At 52.8% G+C, this 16,326-nt stretch overlaps 1 protein-coding gene across 1 annotated transcript in view; it reads right to left on the bottom strand.

Moving 5' to 3' along the window:
- The window catches only part of LOC133371893 (cytoplasmic phosphatidylinositol transfer protein 1-like), a 64,080-nt gene that overhangs the window by 661 nt on the left and 47,093 nt on the right, over positions 1-16,326 (bottom strand). The window contains exons 5-9 of the mRNA XM_061599842.1: positions 14,436-14,443; positions 13,227-13,298; positions 11,146-11,241; positions 10,026-10,181; positions 9,037-9,100 (exon numbers count right to left, since the gene is read on the bottom strand). Coding sequence (XP_061455826.1) covers positions 9,037-9,100; positions 10,026-10,181; positions 11,146-11,241; positions 13,227-13,298; positions 14,436-14,443 — 396 coding nt within the window. The remainder of the gene's footprint in view (positions 1-9,036; positions 9,101-10,025; positions 10,182-11,145; positions 11,242-13,226; positions 13,299-14,435; positions 14,444-16,326) is intronic.

Here is a 16,326-nt window from a genome sequence, read left to right as displayed (position 1 = left end):
CTCCCCTCCCTTAGGGTGCTCACCTCTCTCTGGGGCAATAGTGAGGTGGCAAACTCAGAAGCGCAGGGTCCCTTCGTGATAATCACGCCGTGCCCCTCACAGCCACGCCTCCTTTCAGCCATGCTCACTTTCCCACTGTCGCTCATCTCACTTGCTCGCCCTGCCATTGCATGAGTTCACGCTCCACCGCAACAGACTCCCTAGCAGCCAATCGGCATGAAAGGGAGGCTGTGTGTTAGCTACTGGGAGGAGTCTTCTCAGTGGCTAACTCACCTCCTTTCCCTCTGATTGGCTCCAATCAGGAGGAAAGGACAAGGACTTTTCTCAGTGACTAACATGCTCCCTTATGCTGATTGGCTTCTACATAGGGATCCTGTTCCCAAAAAAGTAACGGGTCAAATCTCTGCTCAGCCATGAAGCTCACTGGGGTGACCTTGGGCTGGTCACTGTCTCTCAGCCTTGCCTACCTCACAGGGCTGTTTTGAGGATAAAATGGGGAGAGGGGAACACAATGTAATGCCACCTTGAGCTCCTCGTAGGAAAGGTGGGATATAAAAGTAACAGTAGTAGTAATGGGTTGCGGCCAATGTTAGCCTCACTCATAATAGACCCACTGGAAATCAGGGACATGACTAATTTAGTTCCATTAATTTCATTGCACTCTGAGTGTAATATAGCTGGATACAACCCGACAGTAATAATAGCAATGAAATCGTTGTCATAAGACATCACACTACATCCTGGAAGCCCAGGAACTCGGGTTCAAATCCAGCCCCCACCCCAGTGTGGGCAGGTCACTGTGTCTTTGTCTGAGCCAGCAGCAGGCAACCTTTGTCAAATCAATTATTTTACTATTACTGTACGCTGATCTCCCACCTTTCCTCCCAAGGACCCTTGCCGGTGCATCCATGCTTCTCCCCTTCCCCACTTTATCCCTATTAACAACCCTGCAAGGTAGGCGAGGCTGAGAGGCAAGCGATTGGCCCAAGGTCACAGCCAGGACGCTTCATGGCTGAGCAGAGATTTGACCCGTTACTTTTTTGGAAAAGTCACCCCCTTTTCTCTCTTTTTTTGCTGCCCCCTGTAGTCCTAGAACTGCAGACCGTCCACCCTCCAGCCCAAGCTACCTCTGGATAAATTAAGCGAGAATGGAGACATGATTTTTATGCTGAAACTCTGGCTTGCAGGCCTAGTCAGGCCTCCCTCTTTAGTAAGGTCCCTCTGTCCTACACCTGACATTCTTCCATAACAGTAACAAGATCAACATTACATTTAGATCACACCCGAGGAGCTCCAAGTCGCATACACAGCAGGAGGGAGGGGGGTTTGCAGGCACCTCCAATCAAGGGATCGGTGGCACATGCAAGGCCTGGCGAGAAGCGCTGATAACCTGGGTGGCGGAGCAGCACCACCAGGGAACTGGGCACAGGAGTGAGGCTGAGAGGTTTTCCAACTCTGCTTCCAGGAAACAGTGGGGAGGGGAGAGTGTTCTTGCACTGAGGTCCCACTTGCGGGCTTCCCATTGGGGGCTTCTGGTTGGCCACTATGTGAACAGGATGCTAGACTCAGTGGGCCATGCTTGCTGGGGCAGATGGGAGTTGTAGTTCAGTAACTCCTGGAGGGCTAGATGTTCCCCACACCCAGATCCTAACAACTCTCACGTGCCGAATAAATTAGAGATCCCAGGATTCTGTGGAGGAAGCCATGGCTGTTTAAAGTGGTATAATCATGTTTTAAATGTAAGGTGCAGATGTGGCCTTACTCTTCAAAGAAATTGGGGGCTTAGAAACCCTGCAGCAGGAGGCGAACATCTCTCAGTAGAATCTGAAGGAAGCCACATGGTGGTCATGCACATGAGCAAGCGTTTTCATGCGTGTGTGCATGGATGCAGCCGGTCTCTCCAAACTTTCAAATTACACGCTGTCTAATAATAGCAGGCTGAGGCTGTACAACATAAGCACAGTTCTCTCTTCAGAAATTCTCTACATGCGCATGCGTTTCCCAGCACAGGGTGAGGTCTAAGCCAGCCTCTCCCCTGCACATGTTCTTAAGGGCACAGAGCCTATTAATGGAGCTGTCCATGGTCCTGGAGCTCCCTCGGCAGGCAGCAAACAAGGGCAGCATCCACAGATGGGTAACAACTTCACGAGGATCAACCAAAATGCCCTAACAGGGTTATTGCCCAACTGTGGATTTGGCAATTTCTCATACGGACCAACAAGGCTTCCTTTGCTTCTCGAAGGCCTTCTGGGTCGGTACAAGACATGCTCTCTGGCAACACACATCTCAAAGTCCTCTGTTGCTGCGCAGGGTTAGAACACGTCTACATCACACGGATATTTTCAAGGGTTCTAAACAATCGTAGCTTTCCTTAAAGGAAAGGCACAAAGGACTCATTCTACACACGATGAAGGACAAGGGGACAGACTTCTGGACTGCACCACGTCAAACTGCAGGTGGAGATTCCCTTTCGCTCTCTCCCTCTTGAGGACAGCCTCACCGTTCATTGGAAAAGCCCCCTGCTTTGCATGCAGGAAGTTCCCTAGGTCTCATCATCGTCATTTCCGGATGCGCCTGTCAAAGATGCCTCGCTCGCAGCCCAGAGAGATACTGCCAGCCAGTGCAGACCACCCTTCCCCAACCTGGAGCCCGCCAGAGATTTCGGGATGAAACTCCCAGTGGCCCATCTAGTCCAGGCTCCTGTCCTCACAGTGGCCAATCAGAATCCTCCAGGAAGCCAACAGGCAGGGCAGAAAGGCAAGTGCCCTATCCTTACTGTTATTCATAAGAACATAAGGAAAGTCCTGCTGCTGGGTCAGGCCAGTGGCCCATCTAGTTCAGCCTCCTATCCTTACAGTGGCCAACCAGTTGCCCGTGAGAAGCCCACAAGCAGGGCCTGAGCACCAGAGCACTCTCCCCTCCTGCAGTTTCCAGTCACTGGGATTTGGAATCATCCCCTGGCCATCGGCCATGCTGGTTGGGCCTGACGGGAGGTGTAGTCCAAACAACTGGAAGGTGCCAGGTTGGGGGAAATGCTGGTGTAGGCCACAGGTAGCCAACGTGGTGCCCTCCAGGAGTCATTGAACTCCCATCAGCCCCTGCCAGCACGGCTGATGGTCAGGGATTATGGGAGGTGGCAGTCCAACAACATCTGGAGGGTGCCAGGTTGGGAACCATGGAGTTGTCAGCCTTGAGCTTGATGGATTAACAGAATGGGTTGTATCCAACTCAGGGTAGGCCAACTGAAGTTAGGCATGTCCATTATCAGTTGGTCTACTCTGAGTAGCACTAGATGCAACCCTCTGACCTGGTACAAGGCAGCTACATACAGGATGCTCCTAGCAATCTAGCTCATCAAGGAAAAAGGTCCGGCACTGGCCTCTCAATGGGCTAGCTTACAACACGCAATGAGCTTTTCGACAGAGGGGAACTCTTGGGGATAGGAGCCCCTCATCGCCCTTGCAGTCCAAGATGGCGATGCCCCAAAAACGACACGCTCGTTCTGCTTGACGCCGAAAGTGAGAGGCCCAGCACAGAGCTATGGCTTCCCCACGAAAACTGTAGTCTCCAGTATCCCCTGGGGAAAGCTATGAAGCCGATTTAAAGTTCATCACAGGAACATAGGACGCTGCCTAAGCCAAGTCAAAACTATCAGACCATCGAGCTTGGTACTGTCTGCACTGACTGGCAGCTGCTCCCCAGAATTTCAAACCGGGAGCCTCTCTCCCAGCCACACTTGGGAGATGCTGGGGATTGAACCTGGGGCAAGGCAGACGCTCCGCCACTGAGCTGTGGCCTTTTCCCTGAGATGCTCCTCCCACACCCTTTTTGCTGCTGCTTCCAGCTGGTCTCCAGCCCCCATCTTGGGCACATGTACAGGAACGCTGTGGCGGGCTGGTGGCTCCATGTCAGTGAAGTGGTGGGATCCGCTCCGGGTTTTAGTCCAAGCTTTGAAGGAGCTGTCCAACCTGCAGGGACTAAAACCCGGAGCGGATCCCACTGCCCCACCAACACAGAGCCACCAGCCACTCCTGCAGGAGAGGTATCGTGGGCTCCAAAGGGAAAAGGAGCCTGAGCAAGGAACTGGGCAGGGTCCTGAGATTCAGCGGAAGAAAGCAAAAAGCCCCCCTCCCCAAAGCAAAACAAAACATATACATACAAAATGGGAGTCCTGGGCGGGGCTGGCCAGGTGGGGTGCTAAGGGTCCTGGCTGTTGAAGTTTTTATTTGTGGCCACGTGCATCTGAGTCTCGAAGGCACGAACCTCCTCCAGGGACATGTCTGTAACGTGCAGAGATGCTCTCAGTCCTCGGTTAAGCCAGGGGGATATGCAGACAGCCTGGAGGCCCCACAAGGAGCCCGTCAGAAGCTGCCAGGTCACACTGACCGGGAGGGCTGCACCTCCGCCCTTGAAATGGGCAAAGGGGCCAACCTCAACTGCGCCTTCTTTTCTCGGGAAAAACACCCACGCCCCTTTGGTCCGACATCCCAGCCGGCAGAAGATGGATGGGCTTTGTGGGACGAGGCGGCCGAACTCCGCACCCTATAAACAGAGGCGTCCCCATGCCGGTTGCCTGCTTGGCATTGGGGAGATGGGGAAAGCAGACTCACTTTGGGGGAGCCTCTGGGGGGAGCAACCTGTTTGCCCAAGCCAAGATCCATCTCTCAGCTAAGTGGGTGGGGAGGGGAAACCCTTCTCTCTCGGGAGGGCAGCACCTTCGCCACACTGATCATCTGGAAAGGGGAAGCCTGCACTACCTTGCTGCAGACTGACTCAGGAACGGACTGTTACCCCCAAAAAAACAACCCACCCATGGCGCTGCATCCAATTGTTGCCCCACTCAGAGCAGACCCGTTGAAAACAAGGAGAGCGACTAACTCAGATCCGTTAATACCAGTGGGTCTGCTCTGAGCAAGCGTAGTTGGATACATCCCCGGGAATGAGCTCTGTTCATGTTCTGAACCAATATGAGGCTGGCCACTTCTCTAGGTAAGGATCTTCACATGAAAAGCACAGGCCATTACATTGGCAAGAACTCTGCAGCAGTGGTATGGGAACAGCCAGGGACTCTAGCATGCTGTGGGGGTATTGCTAGGCAGTTCGGAGGGGAAAAATCAATTTGAAGGCTCCTGTGAGTGTAAAGCAGCCATCCACAAAAGAGGGTGCCAGCTATGTCTCTGACTGAGTCACTGTTCTTGTCCAATGAGTTCTGATGAGTTCTACCAGGTGGGAGGATAATTCTGTAAATCAATGCATTGTGTTGGATTCGATGAATCAGTCACTCCATATGGAGAGATGAAGCAGAGTTAACCTGACCAGAGGGAGCATGCCCAGGACAGTGACTCACACAGATACACAGTGGGGCAGACTCTGTTGGGCCTCTCTTCTGTTCTTCCAACGGTCCCCTGGCCCACCCTGATCCTCCATCTGCTGCAGGGCCATATTAAGAGTCCTGCTCTAACCAGCGGAAGAGGAGGGTGGATGAAAGGAACAGGGGAAGAGCGTGCCAATTGCAGCGCTCATGCATGCAGCCCCCATTCTGGCAGCGCCCAGCGATGGGTGGCAAGTTTTCCAGTGCTGTATTTTTCCGCAGGAGGGTGACAAACCAACTTTTAAAGAAACGCATCGTTTCATACAATGAAGGAGTAGCCTAACGGACGGATAGGATGCAACACGAATGGGCACCTGGATTGGGACAGAGTGCTGGTCAAATTTACTGTGGTCACAGGTTCCCATCAGCATGCACAGTCTCCTGCTGAAAGGGAGGGCAGGGGAGGAGGGCAGGTGGCGTAGACGCCCCAGGGTGGAGGCACAAAGGGCTGAGAGCAGCAGCAGAGGGCGGAGCTGTTAGTACCATTGTGCAAAAGAAAGGAGAGGGGGAAAGAAAGCTATGAACACCCCAAACAGCTGTCCATCTAACTCTGTATTGTCTACACTGACTGGCAGCAGCTCCGTAGGGTCTTAAGATGGGTGTGCCCCCCAGCCCGACCTTGGTCCCGAGTTCCAGTATTGGGACAGACGGTGAGAAACCTCTCCCCTCCAACTTCCTCCATGCTGGGCAGAATCGTATACACCGCTATTGTGTCTCCACTTTCTTGCCTTTTGTCCTAAAGTAAAAAGCCTCCAGATATTGCAAACATTTCTCATAGGAGGGTTGCTCCACTCCCCCTTTGATCATTTTGCCTGCTTTTTCTGCCTCTTCTGCTCCACAATGTCCCCCTTTTTGAGCATCCTGATTCAGGCAATATTTCCACACTTTGTGGGGTTGTTTCAGGCAACCTGACCCTGCTGCTCTCCTGTCGTTTAAGCGAGGATCCTGAATTCATCCTCTCTTGCCCGGCAAATGCGGTTCTGATGAACAGGCAAAGTGACCGGGCCAGCAACATCTATTGAGAGCCACCAACCTGCAGTAAACAAAACAGCTCTGATGCAGTGGCCCCTCGACACCTCCCGGCCACTTGCAAATCTGCTTTTGAGGTGACCTTCCAAGTTTGCTTCTTCGCTCTGCTTCTCTGCCACCACCAGAGGGCAGCAAAGCCAAGAACACATCTGGACCTGTGGACTGGCACCTTGCAGCGCTGGAGGGGAGTGCATGGCCATCAGGTGCTGAGCTGCTTGCCCGCGGGTTAGAGGCCTGCCTCTAGGTCTGTTGTGAACCGACAGGACCCAGCTTCCCAGGATGCTGGGCCTGAACTGTACTGATTTGGTTAATCAGAAGGTGAGCTCCTTCCTCTGCTTCTGGTTTTGCAAACTCTACCTTTCAAGGGAAGACATAGCCAAGGAAACAGACATTGGTTCTGCAGCAGCCCGCACTAGACAACGCTGCTACAACTATCAGGATTTGTGCCCCCAGATCCTCAACCAGGGATTTGAGATGGGGGAGGGGAGGTCAGGCTCTACACACCCCTCCCACCACAGGAGAAAACTGCAGGGAAGCCAGCAACACACATACAAGGAAGCCTCTTATAACCTGAGCTTTCTAACTCCCTGGTGTGGGACTGCAATAAAAAGATGTGGCTTTGAATTCACTGGCTTGCACTCTCTCTCTCTGTGTATTTACTTTCAGGTTCGGCATCAACTGTAAGTTACAATTTTGAACAGAATGTTAAGTAATTTCAATATATATCTATTTCTTTCAGCCCCTGATGAAGGCTATATGTGATTAGCCGAAACGCGTTGGGCTTTTTATACATTTTTTATTTATAAAAACGGAATAAAATTGTGACTTTTTATAATATTGTTTTGTCATTCTGGGCACCTCCCTCCAACTATTTGTTATATTGAATGACATCCACTCTTTTCCACCTTCAGCATCAGCACCAGACATCTGCAGGCAGCTGATGCCCCCCTTAAGACTTCCTCGCCAAGTGGAAGACAATGACAAGCTGACATTTTAGATTTCCCACAACGCCCCGGTGCGACACTGAACCAGGCTCTCCCAGGCTTTACGGGAAATTTACAACGGCAGGCGCCCAGCGCTGATCTGAGAGCTACCACTGCTGGATAAGCCCACCAAGGGAGTATGCTGAGGGCCCCCTCAAGACTGGAATCGGCCCCATGCACACAAATTAAGGAGGCCCTAGATCCAGGCACACACACAAATGAAAGGGAGACTCAGGAAAGTGTTGGACAGAGGAAATGCAGAGGATGGGGTCTGAGGCGGAAAGTTAGTGGGGTCAGAAAAGAAGGATAGGAAATCTTACTCTGGAAAAAAGTGGGGGTGCCATCCACTTACCCAAGGGAATCTAAACACACTTTTAGCATCAACTCCCTAAGAATGGGCTTCACGAGGTTGGAGTAACTGGCCAGTGGGACACAGAGCTCTGTAATGTTTGGGGTGAGAATTTTTGTGGCACCGCCTAGCCGGGGCGGCTGGGAGACTCATTTTGTCCCGAGAGAAGCGCAGAGCTCTTGAACGCGCCATTGTGTGTGTGCATTTCTCTTCTGCGTTTGAAACCGGTGCTCACTGAGACTGGTGGGGCGGAAGGAAGAGAGCCCCAACAGTGGGCGGAGCCAGGGCCAATGACAGGCAGAGCCCAGAGCCAATAACAGGCAGAGCCAACTAATTCTGGTTTTGTTCCCGTTACCCTCCCTGCTGCATTGTGTAAAGGCAACGCTGAGACGAAGGAGGAGAAAGAAGCTGACAGGCAAGGCCTGGACTAGTTCTAAGCGGAAAGGCAGGCAGTTGGGGGCTGGCTGAAGGCAGACTGCGCTTGCGGGGGTCAGAGCCCCATCTGCCCTAAAGGACTACTCTCCGCTGCTCTGCAATTTTGGGTGATCACAGGCCCACTCCACTGACAAGAAGCCTGCAAGCACACACATCTGGAAACCTTCAGTCGGAATTTGTTTGCTCCATAACATTCCCAGAAACTGATCCAAAAATGTTACGAAAACGGATCATTGTCGACTGGGATCCCAGCTACAGCCTTTTTTATTTTGATATGCATGGATTTAACTTTTTATTTGTTTTTCGTACGGTTCATTAAGATTCCTCCTTGGAGATCTTTAAAATCAAAAGGAAGGCCATAAAGGTTTTGGTAAATACAAAGAAATTCAACAAGCTGGGTCTGAGTTTTCTGGGAGGTGCAGATCACAGTTTTCAGCTCCAGGGGAACAAAGCTAACCAAATCCAAAACTAACATTTCCATCTGTTTGCAATTATAGGATTGCATCTAAAGGCCACCCTCAGGAATGCTTGATCGCAGTTTAGTTACCTTTTGACCGTCTCATCGCAACTCACAATTAGGGAATTTAAAAACATGGTAATGGGCAGGAGGGTTTCCTCATTCATTCAGTGCATGCCTACAGTGTTGTTTTTTTAAAAAAGAGGGCTCTGCTTGGTGTTGCTGATTACGTGGAAACAGGGAGGTGGATGAACCAAATTGATGAATGCAAAATGCAACAATGCCAAAGATCAGGGCAATTTAGGAAAAAGGCACTCTGGAGTTGCATCATAATTCTCCCACTGCCCACCTGAACAGGCTTTCTCCCACCCACTTTGCAACCAGGAGAACCGCAAAAAAAAGGCTCACTTACCGCACCATTCATCCACCCAGGCAAAAGCTTGCCGATGGCCAATCAGCAGGATGTCCCGTATGACCTGCAACCCAAAACTCAGTTAATGACAACCCAGGGATCTTCTGTCTTTTGTGGGGGGAAACGGTCCTGGAAAACTCCGTGGGGAAGATCCCCTCATAATCATCAATGGCTGCTACGCTAGCAGAGCAGTTGCGACCCCAACCAGCAGGGGGCAGTGATGCACAGGCCAATCTCCCATGCTCCAGAGCCGCCTTCCCCAACCCGTGGACCTTCAGAAGTTTTGGACTGCAATGCCCATCAGCCCCCACCAGCACAGCACAGTCAACGACTACCTAGCTATAACACTCAGCCAGTTGCTCCAGGACCTTGCTGAGACAACATGGATGTTTGGCCTCAGCTGCATGAGCACTATCCATGGTCCTGAATGCATGTGCTGATCTCCCTCTCCAAGGTGCTGACTTTTGCCTCTCCTCACCCAACCCAGGAAACCAGGAACTTTTAACCTTCCCTGGTTTGGGCCACTGGTCCCTCCTTGGTGGAGGCCATTCCTGCAGATCACAACAATGGCCAACAGTCAGGGATGATGGGAGTTGCAGTACGGCAGCATCTAGAGGGCCACCAGTTCCCTATCCCTATGAAGAGCATTGCTTTGATGCCTTCTCATATGGTACAGTGCGGTGTAGTGGTTAAGGTGTTGGACTACGACCTGGGAGACCACGGTTCGAATCCCCACATAGCCAGGAAGCTCACTGGGTGACCTTGGGCCGGTCACTGCCTCTCAGCCTCATGAAAACCCTACCCATAGGGTCATCATAAGTCGGAATCAACTTGAAGGCAGTACACACAGCAGCTCCTCTTGCAGCAAGATCACCAGCCTGTTGAAATCCAAAGGCTTCTCAAACTCTTGAGTGGCGCCCCCCCACTCTCTGCAAAAGCAGGGGCCATATCTACTACCACTCCATGTCAAGGACTCCCCTGGCTCTCACCTTGTGGACAAATTGCTCCACCCGCGTCTGCAGCCCCCACACTTCGAATTTGACCGTCACCAGCTTGTAGGAGCACATGATGGGCTTGGTGTGTTCCCGCCAGCCCTCCCGGAGCGGGCCACGGCCAGTCTTCACTGAGCTGAAGTACCGGAGATCCTACCCCGCCAGGAGGAAAGAGAAGAATGGGGAGTTTACAAGCCACAACGCACTTGGGCAAAACCAATCCCATAGCCCAGGGGTTCCGAAACTGGGGTCCATGGACCACCAGTGGTCTGTGAGTGTCGTTCATTAGCCCGCAGAGCGTCTGTGGATTTGCGGCTGAAGATGGAAGTTGGTACATCCACGATGTTAAATATTCCAGTTGATTTCTCATTGTGTATTTAACACTTCTTTTATTTACATCGAATTTTGTTCAACACGTAAGAAAGAAAAATAGCTATAAAAATCCTGTTAAAAATCAGAAAGCCACCAGCAGCACGTTATGCAATGGCTAAAACAGGCAGGAAAGCCCTAAGCGGTCTGCCAGTTTTCAAGCGGTCCACGGGAATACAAACTTTGGGAACCGCTGCAGTGCCCTGAACCCTCTTCCCTTGCAAGACAGAAAACAAAGCCCATTGCCATTCTGCTTGGTCCTGGGGCAAGGAGAAGCTCCAGGTGAGAATTGTCAAATGCACTCTGTGCATGCCACAGTTCTCGCATGCGGCCCCCAGCTTTGTCCACCCACGTGTGGGTCCTTATAAGGGGCGGCAGCAGCAGGGCCCCTGACGTCACACCTGCACCAGACCCCGTAAGCCCTCTGGGTGGCCCTGCGGAGCTGACCATGGGGGTGGTGCTGAAGGCATTCCTTGCCCCAGATGCTATTCATCCTAGGGCTGGCCCTGCCTCCAGGTGTAGAGGCAGTATACCTTAGGCCAGCTGATGGAGAACAAAGACAGGAAGAGGGGCTTATTGCCTTCCCGCCCCGCCTGTGGGCTTCCTGGGGGCATCCGATTGGCCACCATGGAAAGCAGGATGCCACAGAGTTCTCCTTGCTTCCGCGGCAAGATGAACAGAGGCGAGGGAAAGGCCGCGCGCACACCTGGCTAGACAGGTGCCCTCCTGCCCCGCTGCAGGCAGTTACCTCTAGACTCCGGTAGTAGCGTTCAGGGATTTCATCGAAGGCAATGTCCAGGAATGCCACTTCGTGGTCTCCCAAGATCTTTTCGCCGTGGAAGATCTAGGATGGCAAGAGAGGTGAAGGAAGAGACAGGGACATAAGGCTCAGATGGGAGATGATGCAGACCGGGCAATAAGGCACTCCAAGTGGGGGAGGTCGCAGGCTCAGGGGCAGAGCATCTGCTTTGCATGCAGAAGGTCCCAGGTTCAATCTCCGGCATCTCTGGGTAGGGCTGGGAAGGTCTGCTGTCTGAAACCCTACAGAGACTGCGTCGACAATGTCGAATGAGATGGGCTGCTGGCCTGGCCAATGACCCGGCAGCTTTCCTACGGGCTGAACCTGTGTGACCACTCAGATGTCGTTGGCCTGCAGCTCTCAACGTGACTGGCATTTGGCCACGCAGGCTGGGGAAGGGGCTGATGGGCGCTGGAGGAGTCCAACAGCATCTGAAGGGCCCCAGGTTGCCTGTTTCAGCTGACCACGGTTGTCTCCCCAAGCGGGGAATGGCTTGCAGTCCCCTTTTGGTAAACGAGAGAAGAGGCTCTCGCCACAAAAATCCCAGCCTGCTTGCTAAGGGATAGAACAAAGAGCTACCCTAAGTAGTTTGTGCCCCAAAGCTTTCCATCCCCCTCAATACACTTCCGGACAGCTCAGCTGCACAGCAGAAGTGGCTCAGCTCACCTGAGGCCCTTGAGCTAGATCCCTTGTGCCAGCGTTGGAATAGCTCCTGGTCCGTTCAAAATGCCCATCCCTCTGGGGCCCTATCTGGTTTTTTGAGGGGAGGCGATCAACGTCTTGCCAAGATCCCAGGCAGCTCAGAGCCACGGGGGCCGTGACATCCTGCAACATCCCCCCTCCCCTGAAATCCTGCAACCACCTCAGCCCCAAATAACGTGCGTTCACATTCGTCCTTGCCCACAGGACACCACTTTATGTTGCACCAGACCACTGGTCCATCTAGCACAGTATTACCTACACTGACTGGCAGTGGCTGTCTGGGGTTTCGGACAAAGGACCTTCCCACCCCTGCTCAGAGATGCCACTGGGGATTGCACTTGGGGCATTCTACACGCAAAGCAGGTGCTCTGCCCCTGAGCTACAGCCCTTCTCCAGCTCCACCACCCTGCGCTGTCCAAAGGATTCCTGCTCCCTCAACAGACTCTGCCCTTTCTCCCTCGCTGCTCCTCATGCCTGGCACTGCCTCCCAGGATACCTGCGCTATGCCACCTCTCTTGCTTCCTCCAAATCCTTCCATTTTCGCAAAGCATTTGGTTGTCCCCCCCTTCTGCCTTCCCCAACTAGGCGCTCTCCAGATGTTTTCAGCTATAACTCCTACCTGCCCCAGGCCAGCATGGGCAATTTGGCCATGTTGACAGGGGCTGATGGGAACTGTAGTCCAAAATGCCTGGAGGGCCCAGGCTGGGGAAGGCTGTCTTGCTGCAACCAAGGCTAGGCACGCGCCATGTGAAACAACCACAAACCGCTTCCCTGTTTCCACCTCTGCCTCCACCTCCTCTGTGATTTCCTCCGGTTTGGATTTTAGACGGTCAGCTCTTTGGGGCAGGGACCTGTTCTTTTAATTAACAACAGCAGGAAGCCCTAGGTACATTCTCCAATTCAGGGACCTCAGCCTGACGTTTCAAAGAGCCGTCGCCAATCAGACACTGGCAGCCAGGGTCTCTATGTCAGTGGGGCAGTGGAATCCGGGTTCTAGTCCGAAGGTGCTGACGTTCAGACTGAAACCTGGAGCGGATTCCACTGCCGTACTGAGATGGAGCCATCAGCCGCCGCTGCAATCAGAACAGAGAACGCTGGCCAGAGGGAGGAACAGACCAACTCCGTGCAAGGTGGGTCCATGTGCTTCCCTCTGAACTGAAGTTACTGATTGGCCACGCTGCCAAACAAGAAAAGCAAGGCACCGAGGGGTCTCCTCTCCACCTCCCACAGGACCTGGTTGCCCCCAGGAGGCTGCCAACCCACGACAGCGAGCGGTTTTCGGGCTACACCGAGGACTGTTCCCAACAAACTCCACCGGCAGCACCTACATTTGCGCTGTCTCCGCAGTTATCCTCGTATTTGGTCTCTATGTAGATAGAAAACTTGGGCAGGAAAGAGCACTGCAAAGGAAGCGAGGGGGAGAATCTGAGAATGGGACGCAGGGATGGGGAAGCTGTGACCCCCCCACGCCATCCCGACGTCGCTGGACTACAACTCCCATCATCCCAGCCCCACTGGCCATGCTGGCTGGACAGGAATTGGGAGTCCAGCAACACGCAGGCCACGTCCACAGCGCGCACTTAAAGCGCTATGATGCCACTTTTAACAGTATTGGTGCGGAGGTGACCCTTGAGGGCCACGGAAGTTCCCTGCCACTAACGGAAATGGATGGATGCTTCTGGGTAAAAAGGCAGGCTCGATCTTATTCCCACCAGCAGGGGCCAGCCCAGAGTTATGAGATACCCAAGGGGTGCCCTGTGTAGCAGGGATAAGGTGGCGAGAGGTGAAGATGTTTGCTACTGCCAAAAGAATCCAGCTTATAAAATGAGGAAGGCATGTCTGACTGCAATCCTATACATAGTCACTTGGGAGCCAGTCCTACTGAATGGCCCTGTATGTGAATGGGGTGCAAAATACTGCAATAATTGCCGGTGATTTTAAAAGGGAGGAAACTGACGGGAGCGTGCCAGGACAAGGAAGGCTGGGAGGATTCCGTCCAGATGGATCAGGCCAAGCATTGCGCTTTCTACAGTATGTGCAACCCTTATACCAAAGCCTAAATAGCATTATAATATTTTGGGGTGGTCAACCTCTGGCCCGCCCAGTGTTGCTGGACTCCTACCTCCCATGAGGCCCAGCCAGCATGGCCGATGGTTTTGGGTGATGGGAGTTGTACCCTGGCAACATCAGGAGGGCATCATTAGGCTGGCCTAACCTACCTACCTACCACAATGGCGGTGGGGAGACAATGTTAGCCACCATGAGCTTCTTGGAGAAAGGGGTGGACAAACATGGGATAATTTGCAGGCAGGCTTTGACCTAGCACTCCCAACAGGCCTCTTTTAGATCCGAGCCACGCCACTCCCAAACAGGTCCCTCCTCTCCCTCCCTGCTGCATCCGCTTGTTCCCACGTGAAGCCTCCCACCTGCAGGACTCGCTGTTCCTGCCCCGGGGCCACCCTGGATGTTCTCACTGCATTCCCTTCTGGTGCAGAAAGAGCGAAGTGCCCGACACGCAGGCCTATCTTGGCACTTACCGTGTACTCTGAGCCGACAGCAAGACGATTCCAGGAATCCGCAAGACAGCAGAGACAGCAGAGGAGAGACAAAGAGAGCCGGTGATGAGATGGAGGGGAACGGTCGCCACCGCAGGCATAACTGCATTTTCCTTGGCCACTTAATCCCCTACGGCAGCCCAGGCAGGCAGGAGAAAGCATCAGCTGATGTTTCCTGCGCTTAATCCCATTTCTATGTGGGGATGGGCCGCGGCTCGTTGGCAGAGCATCTGGCTTTGCAGAAGGTCCCAGGTTCAATCCCCGGGCTCTCCGGGTAGGGCTGGGAGAGGCTCCTGCCTGAAATGCTGGAGAGCTGCTGCCAGGCAGTGCAGGCATGACCATGCTAGATGGACCAACGGTCTGATTCAGTATAACACGGCTTCCTATGTTCCTAACAGAGGAGTTGCCAAGGGGCGTTCAGGGAACCCCTCTGCCCAATCTGATGGGTGGATCAGGACTCTAGTGGAATGGTATTCAAACTGTTGTTGTTATGCGCCTTCAAGTTGATTACGACTTACGGCGACCCTATGAATCAGCGACCTCCAACAGCATCTGTCATGAACCACCCTGTTCAGATCTTGAAAGTTCAGGTTTCATTCCTTTATGGAATCAATCCATCCCTTGTTTGGCCTTCCTCTTTTTCTACTCCCTTCTGTTTTCCCCAGCATTATTCTTTTTTCTAGTGAATCATGTCTTCTCATTATGTGTCCAAAGAATGGTAACTTCAGATTCATCATTTTAGCTTCTAGTGATAGTTCTGGTTTAATTAGTTCTAACACCCAATTATTTGACTTTTTCGCAGTCCATGGTATGCACTGCCTTACTCAGCACTTCAGAATCCCAAAGGTTCAGCAGAATGACATTTACCAAGGGGAAGAAAGATCTGCAAAGTTAATGTGTGAGGTCTATGCTAGTCACAGATTTTATTTCTGGCAGCAAAATGTGGATTCTGTTGTGATGGGCACGGTCCCGCAGAGGCGGCTGCTCCTGTCATTGTGGGGACTGGCCCTCCCGAAATCTCTGGGCTCTGAGCATGAGGAAATGGCCACCAGGTCCTAAAACTGGATGGCTGTGTGGCATGATTACCTCAAATTCTAAAGCAGTGGAAAGACAGGCAGCACGGCAGGCCGCGGTCTGCAGAAAAACGGCAGCAGTCTCCAAACATTGTGTGTGTTTGCTAATTGGATCTAGCAGGGATTCCAGACTAAAAACAGGAAGCGAGGGGCCTGGCTGCAGTCCTGATGAGCTCACACGGCACAGAAGGCCCCAATACCACAGCACAGCCTTCTCCAGACTGGTGCCCTCCAGATATTTTGGACTATAACATCCAACAGCCCCAGCTACCACCGAAAAGGGCTGCTGCCTTCAAGCCCCGCTTATTTATATCCCTGTTTGCTATATGTATCCTGCGTGGCTTACAGAGTAATATCCTAAGCAATCTCAAACAGATATACACACATCAAAATGCCAAGAAGCAAAGGGGGCTGTAAAATGGCAGCAGGAGAAACGGGTCAGTATCTAAAACGGGGGTGGGTGGAGATCTTCCGGACAAGTGGGGGCGTGCGGCCCTCCTGGCCTCCCTATGTGGCCCTCGGGTTTCTGCTCAAGCCATGCCCCTCAGTGGCCTGCTTTGCACCTTCCTTGAGCATTTTGGGCCTGGCTGGAATGTGTCCTTGAACTCTAATCATGCCTCCTGCTCTCTAGATGCTGCCCTACTACAGCTCCCATCGTCCCTGACCATGGGCCATTGTTGTGATCTGCAGGAGTGGCCGCCACCAAGAAGAGACCGGTGGCCCTCGCCAGGGGAGGTCAGGAGTTCCTGGTTCCTGGGACGGGGCAAAAGTCAGCACCTTGGAGAGGGAGGCTAGCTCAG

This window comes from Rhineura floridana, chromosome 17, assembly GCF_030035675.1.
Source record: "Rhineura floridana isolate rRhiFlo1 chromosome 17, rRhiFlo1.hap2, whole genome shotgun sequence".
Classification (NCBI taxonomy): Eukaryota; Metazoa; Chordata; class Lepidosauria; order Squamata; family Rhineuridae; genus Rhineura; species Rhineura floridana.
This window is presented reverse-complemented; position numbering and strand designations above follow the sequence as displayed.